Below are 14966 nucleotides of genomic sequence, written 5' to 3'. Positions count from 1 at the left end.
TGTGTTAGTACTTTTGTTATTTCAGGAACAATGCTGTTCACAAGTTATTTTTAGAATAACACCAATACTACAGTAGTACAGTCACTTACAAAAAATACTTATATTTGTAGAGAACTTCATATAATATTATCCACCTTCCCAAATAACTGAACATTTGTTATTGATTGGGAAATTACTCATTCTCAGTACTTCTTAAGATATTAAATAACCCTTAAAGATGTTATTTTAGTCAGGACAGGATGTGTTTTTAATATTATTGGTATTGTTGAACAATGTTAGAGGACTATACTTTGTGAATATGAATTGACAGAATCAGATCTTGAGGAATTACTATTTCAAGTAAGTAAAATATTTTCCTTGGGATATTTATCTATCCCTTTTAATCTCTATGTACTACTGTAGGAATATATGCCACTTCCTAGGAAATTTTAGGCTTTTTTATAGTGAGCAAGATGCAGATTCCATACTTCTCTTGAATTGCACTCAGTTTTATTCTGATAATTGGTGACCTTCTGTTATTAGTATTTATACTTATTTACAATAGATTTGTAGAAGGGAAAAAGATAAATAGCAATTACAGTTTTCCAGCCTTCAGTGTAATTTAATAACTGAACTGACTGGTTTTTAAGCAACTTTGCAAATGTAATGTTACATAAGAGTTTTGATGAAAAGATTTAACTAGACAATAAAGTACGTGCACAAGATATATGCTTCAGACTGCTTTTGATGTTTTTATGAGAAGTAAAGGTGTATTTCAGAATCTGTAGTTTTCATTGAGAAATTATTTACGTTCCTTTTAGTCAGATGCAGTATAGTAGCTTTGTAATTGCTTAATATTTTATACAACTCCCGGATCTCAGAGCATTTTCTATATCCCTTTGATATCTTCTGATAGATCCTATATGTTTGTCAGTACCTATTTGATAAATGGGGCTGAGGCTGATATAAAGTATGATTCGATAAAACTCATAGCTGATTTCAACTTTTAAGCCGAAACTTCTAGGACATGTTATTAACCAACATACTGCATCAGAATTTTATTTGGTTCTGCACTTAAACTTTGGACAAAACATTGGAACTCACTAAAGTATCCAAAAGAATGGCCCACAAGGCTGATATTCACATTCATCCTTCTTAGAACTCCTTTGCAAAATAAACTTTCTCATGGATATTTTAGGCAGAGTGATTAATGATTGTTCCGATACTAAGAACCCCAAAATTAAAAACTTATTATTCTTGCTAAAGAATAAGAACTGTTTTCAATAATTCATATCAAAATATAAGAAGTAGAAATGATGAATACTGTAGATTTTAGAAAATGCATTTCTGCTCAAAGTACATAGAAAAAGAACCTTGCATATAGGATGATTCAGATTTTTTAGAGAGAATTAATTTTCATCACTTTTAGTTTCTGGTATTAAGCCATATGTGGGCCTGGAATGTGACCTTTGTGTGTATGTGTTTGTATGTGGTATGCCTGGTTTCTTGGAAAGATGAAGTATATAATGAAGAGTTGACAAGTCCTCTGTTTTACAGGGACAAACAGTGATTGTGGTATATAATTTGTGAAGCAGTGGAGAGACATTAGGAGGCTAATTCAGTATTACAAAGTAATCGATTTTTTTTAAATACAGAATTTGATTTTTATATTCTCATACAATGGGGCAGTATTTTCATAAATGTACTGTTTTTGTTCACTTCTAAGTAGATTAGGAGGAAGGGGGGAATAGAAACTATTGGAAATCTGAATGGACATTAATACTGAGATGTATGAATGTTTCCAAGTGGGCAAACATTGAATAAGTATATAAAACAAATAAGGCAAATTTGTAGAAGAGGAAGGACAGTCTTCAGTCAAGCCATTTTTGAAACTTCTGATGTAGCTATAATACATATACTAAGTTCCCAGAATATTAACCTATTCATCATTTAACAAAAAGAGATTATTGTGTTATACCTAACAGACAGATAGATATTCTATATGCATGCTGACACTAAAAAAATTTTGTAGACTTAAAGAATAATTCAAACTATACTTATGTTGTATTATACTTTGGCATTAGTTTGCTTTTTCCAAGTATTTTATTGGTGAAATGTTTATTGAGATATAGATAATTAGAAGACAGCTAAAATTACTGGATCTTTTCTTTTAAATGCTAACAGATGTGTGTGAAATTGAACATATAATCCTACACAACTTATTTGGCAAATCATAGTTTAAACAATCTTTTGCTGCTAAAAACCTTCATATAACTTCACTGTTATGATGCAGGCAGAACAACAGGATGCAGTGGCAATGGAAGACACATCTCTTAAACATTCAGAATATTTTATTCAAAGATATAAAGTTTTAGGTAATTGGGAGGTAGGGTATCAAAACTTCAGGACAAGATGCTTGATTGTAATAGTACTCCTAGGCTACACTTAAACTAGTGGTTTTGCTCTGGTTTTGGGTCTTTCTGCAAAGGAACCTGGGTACATTTATTTTATTAGATTTTTTAAAATCCCACTTTTATAAATAACTCAAGGTGGCAAACATACATAATACCCTTTCTTCCTCCTTTTTGGTCCACAACAACAATGGTGTGAAATGAGTTGGACTGAGAGAAAGTGATTGTCCCAAAGTCACCAGGCTGAGTTACAATTCAGAGTCGCTTATGTTTTAGGCCAGCACCGTAATCATACACTATGGCTCTCATACATTGTTCAATTAGACAGATACCTTCCCCAATTTTGTATCAAAAATATTATCATTGACTTTTTAATAATAAAAACATTTTGCAGAGAGTATCAAATTCTGAGACTATATATTTTAACTTACATAAACATTCATAGTATTTTATGCTCTCTGAAATAGCTTAAAGAAAATTGCAAAGAAAAAAGATTATCCTGAAAAGGAACAATTAACAGGACTGGTTGCAAACTGCATAACTATTTCCTCCTTTACATTTCTTGAACTAAAACAGTTTTCCAGTAAATGGTTTTCCCTGCAAATAATAAATGTCAGTAATTTTCATTCTTGCGGATCCTGCAGATGCTAACAAGGCACCAGTGGAAAATATTATATGAGCTAATGTATAATGCAGATATGCAGTGGTTTGGCAAAGAATGTTAATAGTTAACTTCTCCCCTGAATCTCTTCCAGGTGACTAAGTGTAACATTATTTAGCTTCCTCAGACTGTGCAAATACTTGCACTGAAACATCCTTTCCTTCTCATGCTACCTCCCCCTTACTTCATTCATGACTTTTTAAACAGCTTTACTTCCTGAGTCAAAAGACCAGCAGCCAGTATTGTAGCAGAAAGCTTGCAGCTGGCTCTTTCCCAGCTTTGTAATCTACTTTGAAAGTAAGTCATGGAAAAACTCTGCATGTCTGCTTATTTGTATCACCACTGTACAGTGACTTTTTGGACAGTTTGACATAACTTAAAAAATACAATTAAGAATAAATGTCTCCCAGAGCACAAAGATACATGTTGTTTTTCTAAGAATACACAGGATGGAATTTGGAGTGGGAGTGGCAAACTGTTTGAAAGCATTCTTTTCGTATTAGCATCAGCGTAGGAGACTTCTGCAGTACGGCCCTCTGCAAAACAGTTCTGTCATGAGAAACCAAACAAGATAGTTCTTAGCTGCAACATCAAAAATGTCAGCCAAACTGAAGGTTTAAATAATGATAGGAATTTGTTCTATGAATGGTAAATAGCAATGCTGTGGCACAAAAATTATTTTAAAATCTACACACTTGAAACTATTATAATTGCTTGTAAAAGGAAATTTCTGGCTATCAGCTATTGTCTTTCTCTGCGTACCATTTAATACGTTGTTGTGCCAAGTTTTAGAGGAAAGTTAAAAAAAAATGGACTAGATATTTTAGCTTGGAATCTATAATTATGTAAACACTTCAACAATTTTGTTGCTTCTCCAGTTGCCTCTCTCTATTTCCTGGGTCTCTTTTCTTGGTAATTATCTTCTTGGGGATGATTCTTCTTCAAATGCTGATAACTGAAAATTGCCTCTATATAATTAACAATGCAATGTGTTTTAAGGTTGTGTCAATAGTTAGCTTAAGCTTCCTCCGTAGAATTTGAAGGGATTTTAGTCCTTGGTCTCTTTTTCCTAAAGCTACATTTTCTGCTTCTGCAAAAAGTTTCTCAGATTAGTACTACATTCTGAAATGATGAAATGCACATCCATTTATGTTTTCTTGCTTTTCATTTCCACTTTTCCAAAGACATTATGATTAGCATGTTATACAAGTGGTTTATCCAAAGGAGCATGTTAATTCAGTGATGCGCAACTTCAATGATTTAACCATGAATTGTAGGGGGGGTGGGGGGGAATTGACTTCATTTTTTTTAGCTAGAATTCAAATCTTTAGCTAATACTGGTTTGAATTTGAGCAAATCATATTTCCATGGACTACTTCAAATATATTTGAAGGCTTGTTAATTTATTGTACATTACAGGAAGCAAAAATTGCTTTTATATAGATTTATACCTACTTTGATATTTTATAAAAGGAGACATTGTTTAACTATTTTCTTTCCCCTTCCTTTCTTTTGTGATGCTTAGGTCCTCAACTCTCTTCTTTTAAAGTGAAGAGTGCAGTGTCCTTGAATCCCCCATTACAGGAAAGTGTGATCCAGGGCTCATCTCCTCTGCTGAGTCCTGTCCTGAGTGATGTTAATGGAGCCAGGTTTGAAGAAGAGGATGAAACGAAACATAAAGTAAGTGGAGGAAGAGCAGTTGACAACAAATAGTGCAATTTCCATTCCTACTTGTTGCATTATTTCCAGCTTGTCATTTTCTTTGTTACATGTTGATACTATTTGTGCAAGTTTGCCTATGCTTTTTCTAGTAGTCTTTCTGCAAAGGATGCAGTATATTGGGGCCACTTTGCATATGGTATCTTTGTTGTGTGGCTTTCAATTCAAAAGAGTTCAGGACAAATAAGTACACTACAGTTACCAAAAATAACAAATGCTGTATTATCTTTTCATAGGCAGGAATCAATAAACGCCTGTTGTTATCTTATGAGCTCATGTTATGTTTACATTGAAGAGGATTATGTATAAATGAAATGCAGTTTAAAATGCAAATGCATTTTACAGTTATTCCTTTTCAAAACCAGATTCTATTAGAGTAAGGCTTTTAGTTATGGGCAAAGTAAGGGATTACACAAGATTTTAATGCTCATTTTGCAAATTCAACAAAACTCTTAGGTGATTTATCTTTATTAACATTGCTGATTGCATAACCATCATGTAAATGTGAACTTCTCAAGACAAAAGACAAAATCCTGAAACACGAATGAAAATTTCATATCTTGAGTTGAAATAATACGGTCAATTTAGGCCGATATTTTTCCTTGTATAAAAGGCTTTTGCTCAAAATCATGTAATAAGATGAATAAAGTTGGGATCTAGTACCTAACTGGATAATTATATATTGAAAAATATCCAATTTTTACATTATGGTTCACTGTGACTAGAAAATTACTCGCTGCATGATTTTGTATAATACTGGTCTCACAAACACACCTGCCTTATAGCAATAGCACTTAGACTTATATACCGCTTTACAGTGCTTTATAGCCCCCTCTAAGTGATTTACAGAGTCAGCCCCTTGCCCCCAACAACCTGGATCTTCATTTTACCCACCTGAGAAGGATGGAAAGAGGAGTCAGCCTGGTGACATTTGAACTGCCAAATTGCAGACAGCTGGCAGTCAGCAGAAGTAGCTTGCAGTACTGCTCTCTAACCACTGCACCACTGTGGCACCACTATAACATCATCATAACATTATTCCAATGTTAAGATGTCCATTTGTTGAAGACATATTCCCAGAACAAAATCTCCACCTTTATGCTAACCAGCTAAGACAGATTGAATCTAAATCAAAATCAGAAATCCGCAGGAATGTTCTGTTTTCCACTGGAAAATGTAATATAAACTTCTAAGTGAACATTCTGATTCACTTGGAGAAAATCCTGAAGGAGGTTATTAACTGCCAGGTTCACTTTGGCCTGTTGTGAGATCATTTCCTTCAATCTAACCTTGGTGTTTTATGGCTGCCAAGTGAACAGAAACTGCCAGACAATCAAATTTTGTTTTCTCTGATTCATTTTTTAAGGCTCAGATAGAAATAGTGACCTTGGGGGATATTGCCATTCCTAATGAAAACCTCTTTCTCAAGGTGGTTGAATTTTTTTCCATGTAAGGCTCAGCACTTTCTAGGAAAGATATAAGGAAGACTGATTTTTCACCCTTCCTGCTGCTTTCCCTTGTTTTGGAAGTGAAGCAAGGAGACATTATGAGCAATGTTTTTTAAACTGGCATAATTTATTCCTGCCTGGAGATCAGGAGGAAGGCTCACATTGTGAGGTTTGGCGAGAAGCCCACTGAAGCATTGCTTCCAGTGCTGCTTGAGCCTAAAACAAAATAGTATTCTGGCATGGCATTATTGGCATGTAATCCCATACATTTTTGTTGTGGCCCCGATTCCCGAGCCTATGCTGTCAGAGGAAGAAGATTTGGAAGATGAGGAGGAGGAACTGGGAATGCCTTCCTCCCCAGGACCTTCCTCTCTGGCAATGCCTTCCTCCCTGATAATGCATCAGGTTTCATCAGACAACCAAGAGGAACAGCCTCAGATTAAACAGGAGGAAGGCATATCGGAGCAGCCCCTGACAGGGAGTAAAGAGGAAGAGTGTTGGCTTAATCCTAAGCAGCGTCGTAGGGAGAAACGTGAACAGCAGCGTAGGAGGCGTGGGAGGGTCAGAGAGTGAGCTGAGTCATTGAGCCACACCCCACAAGAGATAAAAGTAGGTGTGTTTTCAGCTGGAACTTTGTACAGGGCAAAGTTTAATCTTACTTCGAATTTTCCTTGTGAATGATTTTTGTGGACTGCCTTGTAATTTTCTGTGAGTAGATTTTTATTTGTTATCAGTTCGGACTTGGCAGGCAGAGCGTGTTGGAATGCCAAGGATATTATCAGTTCCAAAGAATTAACTCTATGAAGTCCGAGCCAGATTGCCTGCCTGTGTTTGTGTGAGTTTGTACTCTTTCATCTTTTGGGAAAGAAGAAAAGTGAGACAGAACACATTTTGGTTCAGAAAACAAGGACTAGGAGAAATTGTACTTGCTAGTTTGCCTAAGTGGATAAGGATTCCTGTATGTAAATATCAAATGGATGAAGTTTGGATGCACAGTATATTTCCCTTGGACATTCAGTTTGCATTTGAGTATATATATATTTGCAATGTATATATTGTTCAGATCCAAGAGCTAATTGCCCAAACAATACTTTTGGGCTTATTAGTCTCAATATACCTTTTACACATTAAAGCAATTTGAATACAATAATATTACATGTTTCATGTAGCATTTCTTCTTTATTTACTGGGAATTTGTTTCTTTCTTTCAGAAATGCCCAACAGACAAAGCATATTTCATTGCAAAGGAAATCCTTGCTACTGAACGAACGTACCTAAAAGACCTGGAAGTTCTAACACTGGTAATTCATTTAAACCTTCATTTATTAACTATTTCCTCTCTCCCAAAGAATTATTCAAACAATTATACTATATAGAAGAATATCTTTGAATCAGTTCTGTTTTTTTTAACCTGTCTCTGTTACTCATACAAAGGAGATGCTCGCAATTCCATGGCTGATGTTGTGCCTCTCTATCTTCCCAATGTTCTGATATATTTTTGTTGCACTGTATTTTAGGAATTGTAGGATTGTACAGCAGGTCAAATTTGAAGGCAAAAGATGTTTCCAAGTGAATGGACGCTTATCTAACACTAGTCTGCCATTTTTTCTTCACAATAGGAAATTGATTTGTAGAGTTTCATTTTTTAAGTTATTTTATAAATGTCCCTACATGCTTTTCTAGATTCTTTAATATTAATTGATTACACAGTTAGCTGTAAAACAAATATTTGATCATGCTTTCAGTGGGAGTGGTTTTAGTATAGAAATAAAGTAAATGAATAAATAGCTAAAATATAAACACCTACAGTTTGATTTTTTTTTTCTTTTGCAGTGGTTCCGCAGTGCAGTTCTCAAGGAGAATGCAATGCCTGAAGGTCTCATGACCTTATTCTTCTCCAATATAGATCCTATCTATGAGTTTCACAGAGGCTTTTTGAAAGAGCTTGAGCAGAGACTAGCACTCTGGTAAACATTATTAGACGTATGACTATGAAAATTGAGTTCTGTGATACCTGACAAAACTTCTTTCTTGTGAAGCTGCATGAATACATACTTGAATAGTGTTTGCTAATGATCCTTTCCATGAAATCAGTTTTCTGAATGACACTTCATGTATACAATTGGTATACAATTGGTATACACTATGTATACCAATTGTATGATATGAAGTCTCTAAATGTTTGGTGACTGCAGTCATTCCAGTGAGCAAATCATTGTTGTAATTATGAGATAAACATTTATTTGGATGTATTTAAAGATTTACTACATATACTTTCTTCATTATATTTTAATTGGTCAAAAATGGTCTTCAAAGAAAGTAATATTTTTGATAACCCTATAAAACAAATTGTTGAAAAAACACAAACATTTGCTCTCTTGCTTCAAATTAAATGTTTATTTTTACGAAGAGAAGAAAAATTAGTTCAGTGGAAAAAATAATGATTAGTTTAGATGGCAAGATCTGATAGTTAATAAGTTGAAGATATTTTTTGAGCCTCTTAATTCATAATGGATTAGTTCACCAGAGCAGTTTCAGAAAATCAGAAGGAATATTGTACATAACTGGTTGTAGTATTTTCAAATGAGTAGAAGTATCTTCAAATGAATAACATAACATTGAAAGAATTGCAGAAAGAAGGGCAAATACTTAGAATACTTAGAAATCTGAGTGAATTTGAAAAATTTACAATATGCTGCTCTTCAAAATGCATTGCAGTATCTAGTTCTTTTGTCTTTCTTGGTCATATATTCAGATTGAACTACAAAGCAGAAGAATGATTAACCTTCTGAGAAATTACTGCAAACAAGTTACAGTGTTTCTTTCAAAGTTACTGTGGGTATCTTATTAGTTTTGAAAGAAGAGCTGTTATATTTATTGGTTGGCTCTGAAAAATAATTTTAGACTCAGTTTTCCCTAGAGCTCACTTTTTCACTCTCTCAATTGAAGGGAAGGGCGATCAAGTTCTGGTAAAGGAGATTATCAGCGGATTGGAGATGTCATGCTGAGAAATGTGCAAATATTGAAGGTATGGAAGTATCTATAACTCAGGAATCTTGTGTTCTCTTTCCCCCCCCCCCACTCATTCTCATTAATATGTGTCTTAATGATAAAATGGCAAATTCTACGTAGGAAATTTAGATACTGAAGGATCCAATCTGGGCTGGTCACTGGGATCACAGGTTTGAGCTTTCGGACTCATGCTGGAACCTATTCTCAGGGAACTTCTGTCTGACCAGAAAGTATGCTTTGAGCTATACTGTGTGTAATATTTATGTGGTGCCTGTTGTGCATGGCAATGTAAAGATTGCTTGGAGGTGGAAGGTATTTCTGATGTAATCTACCAGATCCCCCGCATGGATTGCCCTGTGACTGTAAGACAGACAGGGAGGAAGGTAACCAACAGATTGCAAGAACACAAACGAGCAGTCAGACAAGGAGATCCAAATTCATTGGTAGCCTCACATTGCAATGAACAATGACATACATTCAATTTCGAGCTATAAGATTGTTAGCTGAGCAGATACAAAAATAGCCAGGGAAATGATTGAAGCCTGGGAAATGGGCCCCTCATCACTGAACAGGAGTGCTGATTTACCACCAATTTATCAGGTACTTATGAGTCAAAGACTAAATAGCTGGCCATCAACACCCCAGTCAACCACTAAAAAGCCACACACAACCAGGCACCACACAAATACTATGCATAGTATAGCCCAAAGCCCACATTTTGTGCAAGAGAAGTTCCCTGAATATATGCTCCAGCATGAGTCCAAAAGCTTGGGAGACTAAATCTCTCATCCTAGTGACTGACTCACACTGAATCCTGCAACATTGTCCCAGAATATATATATGTGCCTTCATTCATGACATTTAACATTGTTACTTTACAATAGAAAAATTCCAGTTTAAATATTGATAAGTCTTGTCTAAAAATTAATTTTTATGCTACCACATATATACATACAATTATAATTGTATATGATTATGTAAAATTATATGTTACTGCTTTGAAAATTAAATATACCATACGTTACAATTATTATAAGATGCAGCAAATTCTGGCATTCTCTGATGAATTTTATGCTGCAAAATCTCCCATCGTTCATTCATATATTTATTGAGATTCTGAACCTTTGACAAAATTTGTCTAATATTTTGTCTTGTGTGAACATAGAATTTCTAAACATTTATTGTAAATGGACAATTGTTGCGGACAATTTTTTTAAAGAAGTATGCTTTTTTTCTTCAGTAACTGAATATTTCAGGTAAAGAGATTGCATGATTTTAAAAATTTTTATAGCTGTGTCTTCTGTGATCCCATAGGAATTTACCAACTATCTGCAAAAACATGATGAAGTCTTGATGGAGCTTGAGAAAGCAACTAAGCGTATTAAGAAACTAGAAATAGTTTATAAGGAATTTGAACTCCAAAGAGTTTGCTATTTGCCCCTTAACACTTTCCTGCTCAAGCCTATCCACCGGATAATATACTACAAGTTAATCTTGGGAAGACTTTGTAAACACTATCCAGCAGATCATCGAGACTACACTGATTGCAAGAGTGAGTAATAGAATTAAGCAAATGGTTAGAAAGAATCTAGCTGACATTTTTTGTTTTCTTATTTTATGCTGCTAACTAACATTGAGTTGGTGAAATAATATGGCTACAGAATTAGTTCATTCAATTTTGTCACCTGCATCTTTGAATAAAAAAGTAATAAAATATATTTTAATACCTTCCTCACAGTCATCCATTTTTTAGACACCAGTTTCGATCACTGCAATGCGCTCTACATGGGGAAACCACAATTGGTCCAGAATGCAGCAAGTCACACAGTTTTTGTGCCTAGCAGTTCACCCAGTATATCACTGCTGTGTGAACTGCATTGGCTTCCTGTGATGACCCAGGGTGGGGGATACAAAATAAACACAGTCACAAAAACCCAGTCATGCCCCTTTTATTCCTTCACTTTGCTTCCAAGCTCCAAATATCCTTGATGGAAGACAAAAAAATCCCACACAGTTACAGGAAGGAGGGAAAAAACAACACAAACCAGGCAAGATAAGGGCTGGAGGATGTCCACAGATAACAGAACACACACTGGGAAGGATGCCAAGCTCAGAGAGGAACCATAAACTAGAGATATTTCCACGCTTTGTTTCCAGCGTTTGCCCATATGCATGTCTGTCCTCTTATTCAGTTGTCACAACTGCAGCCTATGAAGAGGATCAAGGCCCGCTCCTCCCAAGTAGACCATGTCTCTCCCTTATCCTCTTGTCCCTGTGTTCCCTAGGATGGAAAGGAGATAGGGCTGGGTCTTCCTCTGACTGCTCAGCTGGGCTCTGCCCTTCCCCAGCCTCTTCCACAACCTCCGGAGCCACACCCTGTCAGCTGTTTCTCCTCTCCCTCAGAGTCAGTCTCCACCAGGGGCATGACACTTCCAGTTGCTTTTGGGGTGCAATTCAAGGTTAGATTAGATATGATGTGTGTGCTCCAGGTTCTCTCTCTTGAATTTCGCATTTTGATGGGACCTTGGAAGCATGCCTTCTCAGTGACTGACCTGGTCCTTTGCAACAGCCTCCCATCCAAGATCAGAGAGATCCTTACCCTTTAAGTCTTCTGGAGACTGGTCTCCATGCCCCCCACCTGACTAGGATAAGGGTTGAGCTGTGAGGATATTTGGTTGGGCATCTGGAGACAATTGTTTTTAAACATGGTTTATGGATTGTTGTGAACCACCAAGAGTCATTTTATGAGATAGAGGGCTATGTAAAAATTGTAAACAAACTCATTTTGGGTATGCAGGTAAAATTAATTAAGTAGTTAAATTATATAATATCTCACAATTATGTTTCTCAATAATCCTCACAGGTTTTATAGGTTTGTATGTGTTTAATTCAGAGAAAATTTGTATTTTTAAAATAGATCTACTAATGATAAAGTATGTTGTAAATTCATCCTTGATGTTCTGATTGTTTGCCCATGGCATTTTTTGGATAATTCTGTAGATGCACTGAAGGAAATTGCAAACATGACATCGCAACTTCAAAACAGTTTGATCCGGCTGGAGAATTTCCAGAAACTAATAGAGCTACAGCATGATCTTCTTGGTACTGATAATCTCATAGCACCTGGAAGGGTAATCAGTTCTCTTCTATTTTAAAGTCTTCTTTGTTATTATATAGTATTTTGCACTGGTTTGCTGCTTACTATATGCTATATCCTTGCTTTAGGCATTTGTTGTGTTACTTTAGAGTTAACTTAGGCCAAAGTGTTGCTGTTTGAAGTAGAAAATTTGAAATTATACTTTTATGTATCTTCTAAAATACATTTCTAACACATTTTAAACTCATTCTAAGAAAGGCTCATTCAAAGCCTCATGCTGAAGATATCAAGAACATTGTTTTAATATTTTGTTCCATGTTAGTCTGCAGAGGCAGTGAGGACCAGCATGGAACTAATGAATGCATTGCTATGAAGTCTACTTATTATCCCTTGATTAGTTAGGGCACATCCTTTCTAAAGTATCTTTCCCCATCCATTGCTCAGTTGTGGGCTCCTCCCCCTTTATCTGATCATTCCCTCGACATTCCCTCTTCCCTCTGTCATTCTCACATTCCACAGGAGTACAGCAAGATTTGGAGTGACAGCTGCTGGGTGGGAAAGGGTACACAAGGGCATGCTGGTACAGTGGGACTGGGGAAGGGTGGGTGGGTGGGTGGGGAAAAGCTGCCCAAGTATCTTGTAAACTTCCCTGTTGACTTCCGCACTGACTTTTTTTTTTTGTGGAAAGTCAGCAGAGCAGGTTGCAATCACATGAGCATGGGACACTGCAACTGTCACAAGTACAAGCTGTTTGCCAAGCATCCAGATAGTGGTTGTATGACTGTGGGAGCGTTGAGATGGCAGGAATTTCGAGGATCAGTTGCAGCAACCACTAGTTTAGCACGGTTATAACTTTGAACTGTTATTGAATCAGTCGTTATTCAAGGACCAGTGGAGCCAATTTTGCTTGTTTAATTGTTCCACAGGAATTTATTCGAGAAGGTTGCTTGTACAAACTTACCAAAAAGGGCTTACAGCAAAGGATGTTCTTTCTGGTGAGTTGATATTTTTGCTCAAGGCTGTTACAAAACATAACTGTAATCAGAGGTTGTTTTTAAAAGACAGAAAGGTTTGACAAACAAAAATGTCTGTCTCAGTTTTCAGATACATTGCTGTATACAAGTAAAGGTGTAACAGGGACGAATCAGTTCAAAATACGAGGACACCTCCCTCTGCATGGGATGCTGGTAAGTAGCTCTTCATACAGCTGCCAAACATTAAGATAGTATGATCTCTCTCCTCTTAATTTATACATTTTCATTATAGTTAACTATTAAACTATTAAGTTTAACTATTACGTTATTTGTAAAAATAACAAAGGTAGCATATGAGCAAATGAGATAAATAAATAAATAACCATTGTCAATTGGATATTCCTGGTGGTTCTGAGTATTTTTTAGATGTTCTTATAATTTTTGTATGAAATAGAAGAGCAAACTTTGTCAATTTTCTGGTGTCAGAACAATTAAGTAACTATGGATGAACTTATCATGATGCTGTTCTTTGTACACCTATGTGGATGTTGCAATTTCTGTTACTCCCACACCTGGACATTGCATGCTCTTTTACTTTCCAATGAACCTTTTTCTATGTTTATGTTTGATTTTCAGCTGATAGTCCTGGATCCTCCGGTAAGTAGTAAGCAAAACAAATAGGATTGCTATGTTTAGACCTGTTGAAGTGGCAATGTAATTGTAGCTACTAGTTTTACCTTCTAGAACAGAGATCTCAAACTTTGGGCAATAGGCCAAGTATGTTATTCAGTTCAGTCATTCATTAACCCTGCCTTGTTCTCATACAGCAGGAGAGCCAGAAGTAGGGCAACAGCTTATGAATCCTCCCTTAGGTTAATGGAGAAGCATACTATACATGGGATTCATATTCACAGGTCTGGGGAAGTCAGGCAAAGGAGTGACAGCCTGGGGCTGGCTGTAGCAGGAGCAAGAGGGGAAGGTGCTTTTCCTCTCCTCAGTGCAAAAGCCAGGTGTCTCTTCTCCAGAATGAATGTCAACCTCCTGTCATGTTTGTTCTTGTGTACCTTTAAACCTCCTGTTGTTCCTGTGTAACCCTAACCGCAGTTGCTTACGTTCATTACAATGCACATGCAGTTGTTCTATTACACCACACCTTTCACATCTTGTTTATCAGCAGGAAAATGATCAGGTTCTTTTGTCATTGGCTGAGATTAGCACCATTACTCAGAAAGGTATGAGGCCACATTATTGGCCGATTTACTGCTAATAAGTCAGCAGAAGCAATAACACTGAAAAGCAACATATATAGGAATGTGTAATTTCACAATTCTCTGCAGCAGTCTTTTTGATGCTGCTTAAAGGCTTTTGTATCAATGTAGGAAAACGTTTCCTTATTGTGGCTATCAGGCTAATGAAGTAGTCCTCATTAGCCCCATGATAACAGTTTGCGTCAGTCTTACTAGATAGACCAGAAACAAAAGCAGATGAGCTAATTCTACTTTATTATAATATAAAGTGACATTAACAGAAACTTGCAGTTGTGAAAGTACTTCTCTCTCCCATTCCCATAAACTAACCTGCCCTTTATCTGACCGGCCCTTTGTCTGTATCTTGTTATCTTGTTTCCCAAGGTCATTCCCTCCTAACATAACAGTTTGAGACCCT

General features: G+C 36.1%; 1 protein-coding gene across 8 annotated transcripts in view; it reads left to right on the top strand.

The window, feature by feature from the left end:
- The window catches only part of FARP2 (FERM, ARH/RhoGEF and pleckstrin domain protein 2), a 65218-nt gene that overhangs the window by 38632 nt on the left and 11620 nt on the right, over nucleotides 1–14966 (top strand). For 6 of the 8 annotated variants that reach the window (XM_087933134.1, XM_087933133.1, XM_087933129.1 and 3 more), the window contains exons 14-22: nucleotides 4577–4731; nucleotides 7430–7519; nucleotides 8052–8185; nucleotides 9168–9246; nucleotides 10545–10782; nucleotides 12231–12361; nucleotides 13254–13322; nucleotides 13425–13514; nucleotides 13938–13958. In XM_087933134.1, coding sequence (XP_087789260.1) covers nucleotides 4577–4731; nucleotides 7430–7519; nucleotides 8052–8185; nucleotides 9168–9246; nucleotides 10545–10782; nucleotides 12231–12361; nucleotides 13254–13322; nucleotides 13425–13514; nucleotides 13938–13958 — 1007 coding nt within the window. The remainder of the gene's footprint in view (nucleotides 1–4576; nucleotides 4732–7429; nucleotides 7520–8051; nucleotides 8186–9167; nucleotides 9247–10544; nucleotides 10783–12230; nucleotides 12362–13253; nucleotides 13323–13424; nucleotides 13515–13937; nucleotides 13959–14966) is intronic. The other 2 variants (XM_026701456.2, XM_087933132.1) reach the window with 1 other exon arrangement.

Source organism: Pseudonaja textilis, chromosome 4 (genome assembly GCF_049901715.1).
Source record: "Pseudonaja textilis isolate UNSWEBS1 chromosome 4, rPseTex1.2, whole genome shotgun sequence".
Classification (NCBI taxonomy): Eukaryota; Metazoa; Chordata; class Lepidosauria; order Squamata; family Elapidae; genus Pseudonaja; species Pseudonaja textilis.
This window is presented reverse-complemented; position numbering and strand designations above follow the sequence as displayed.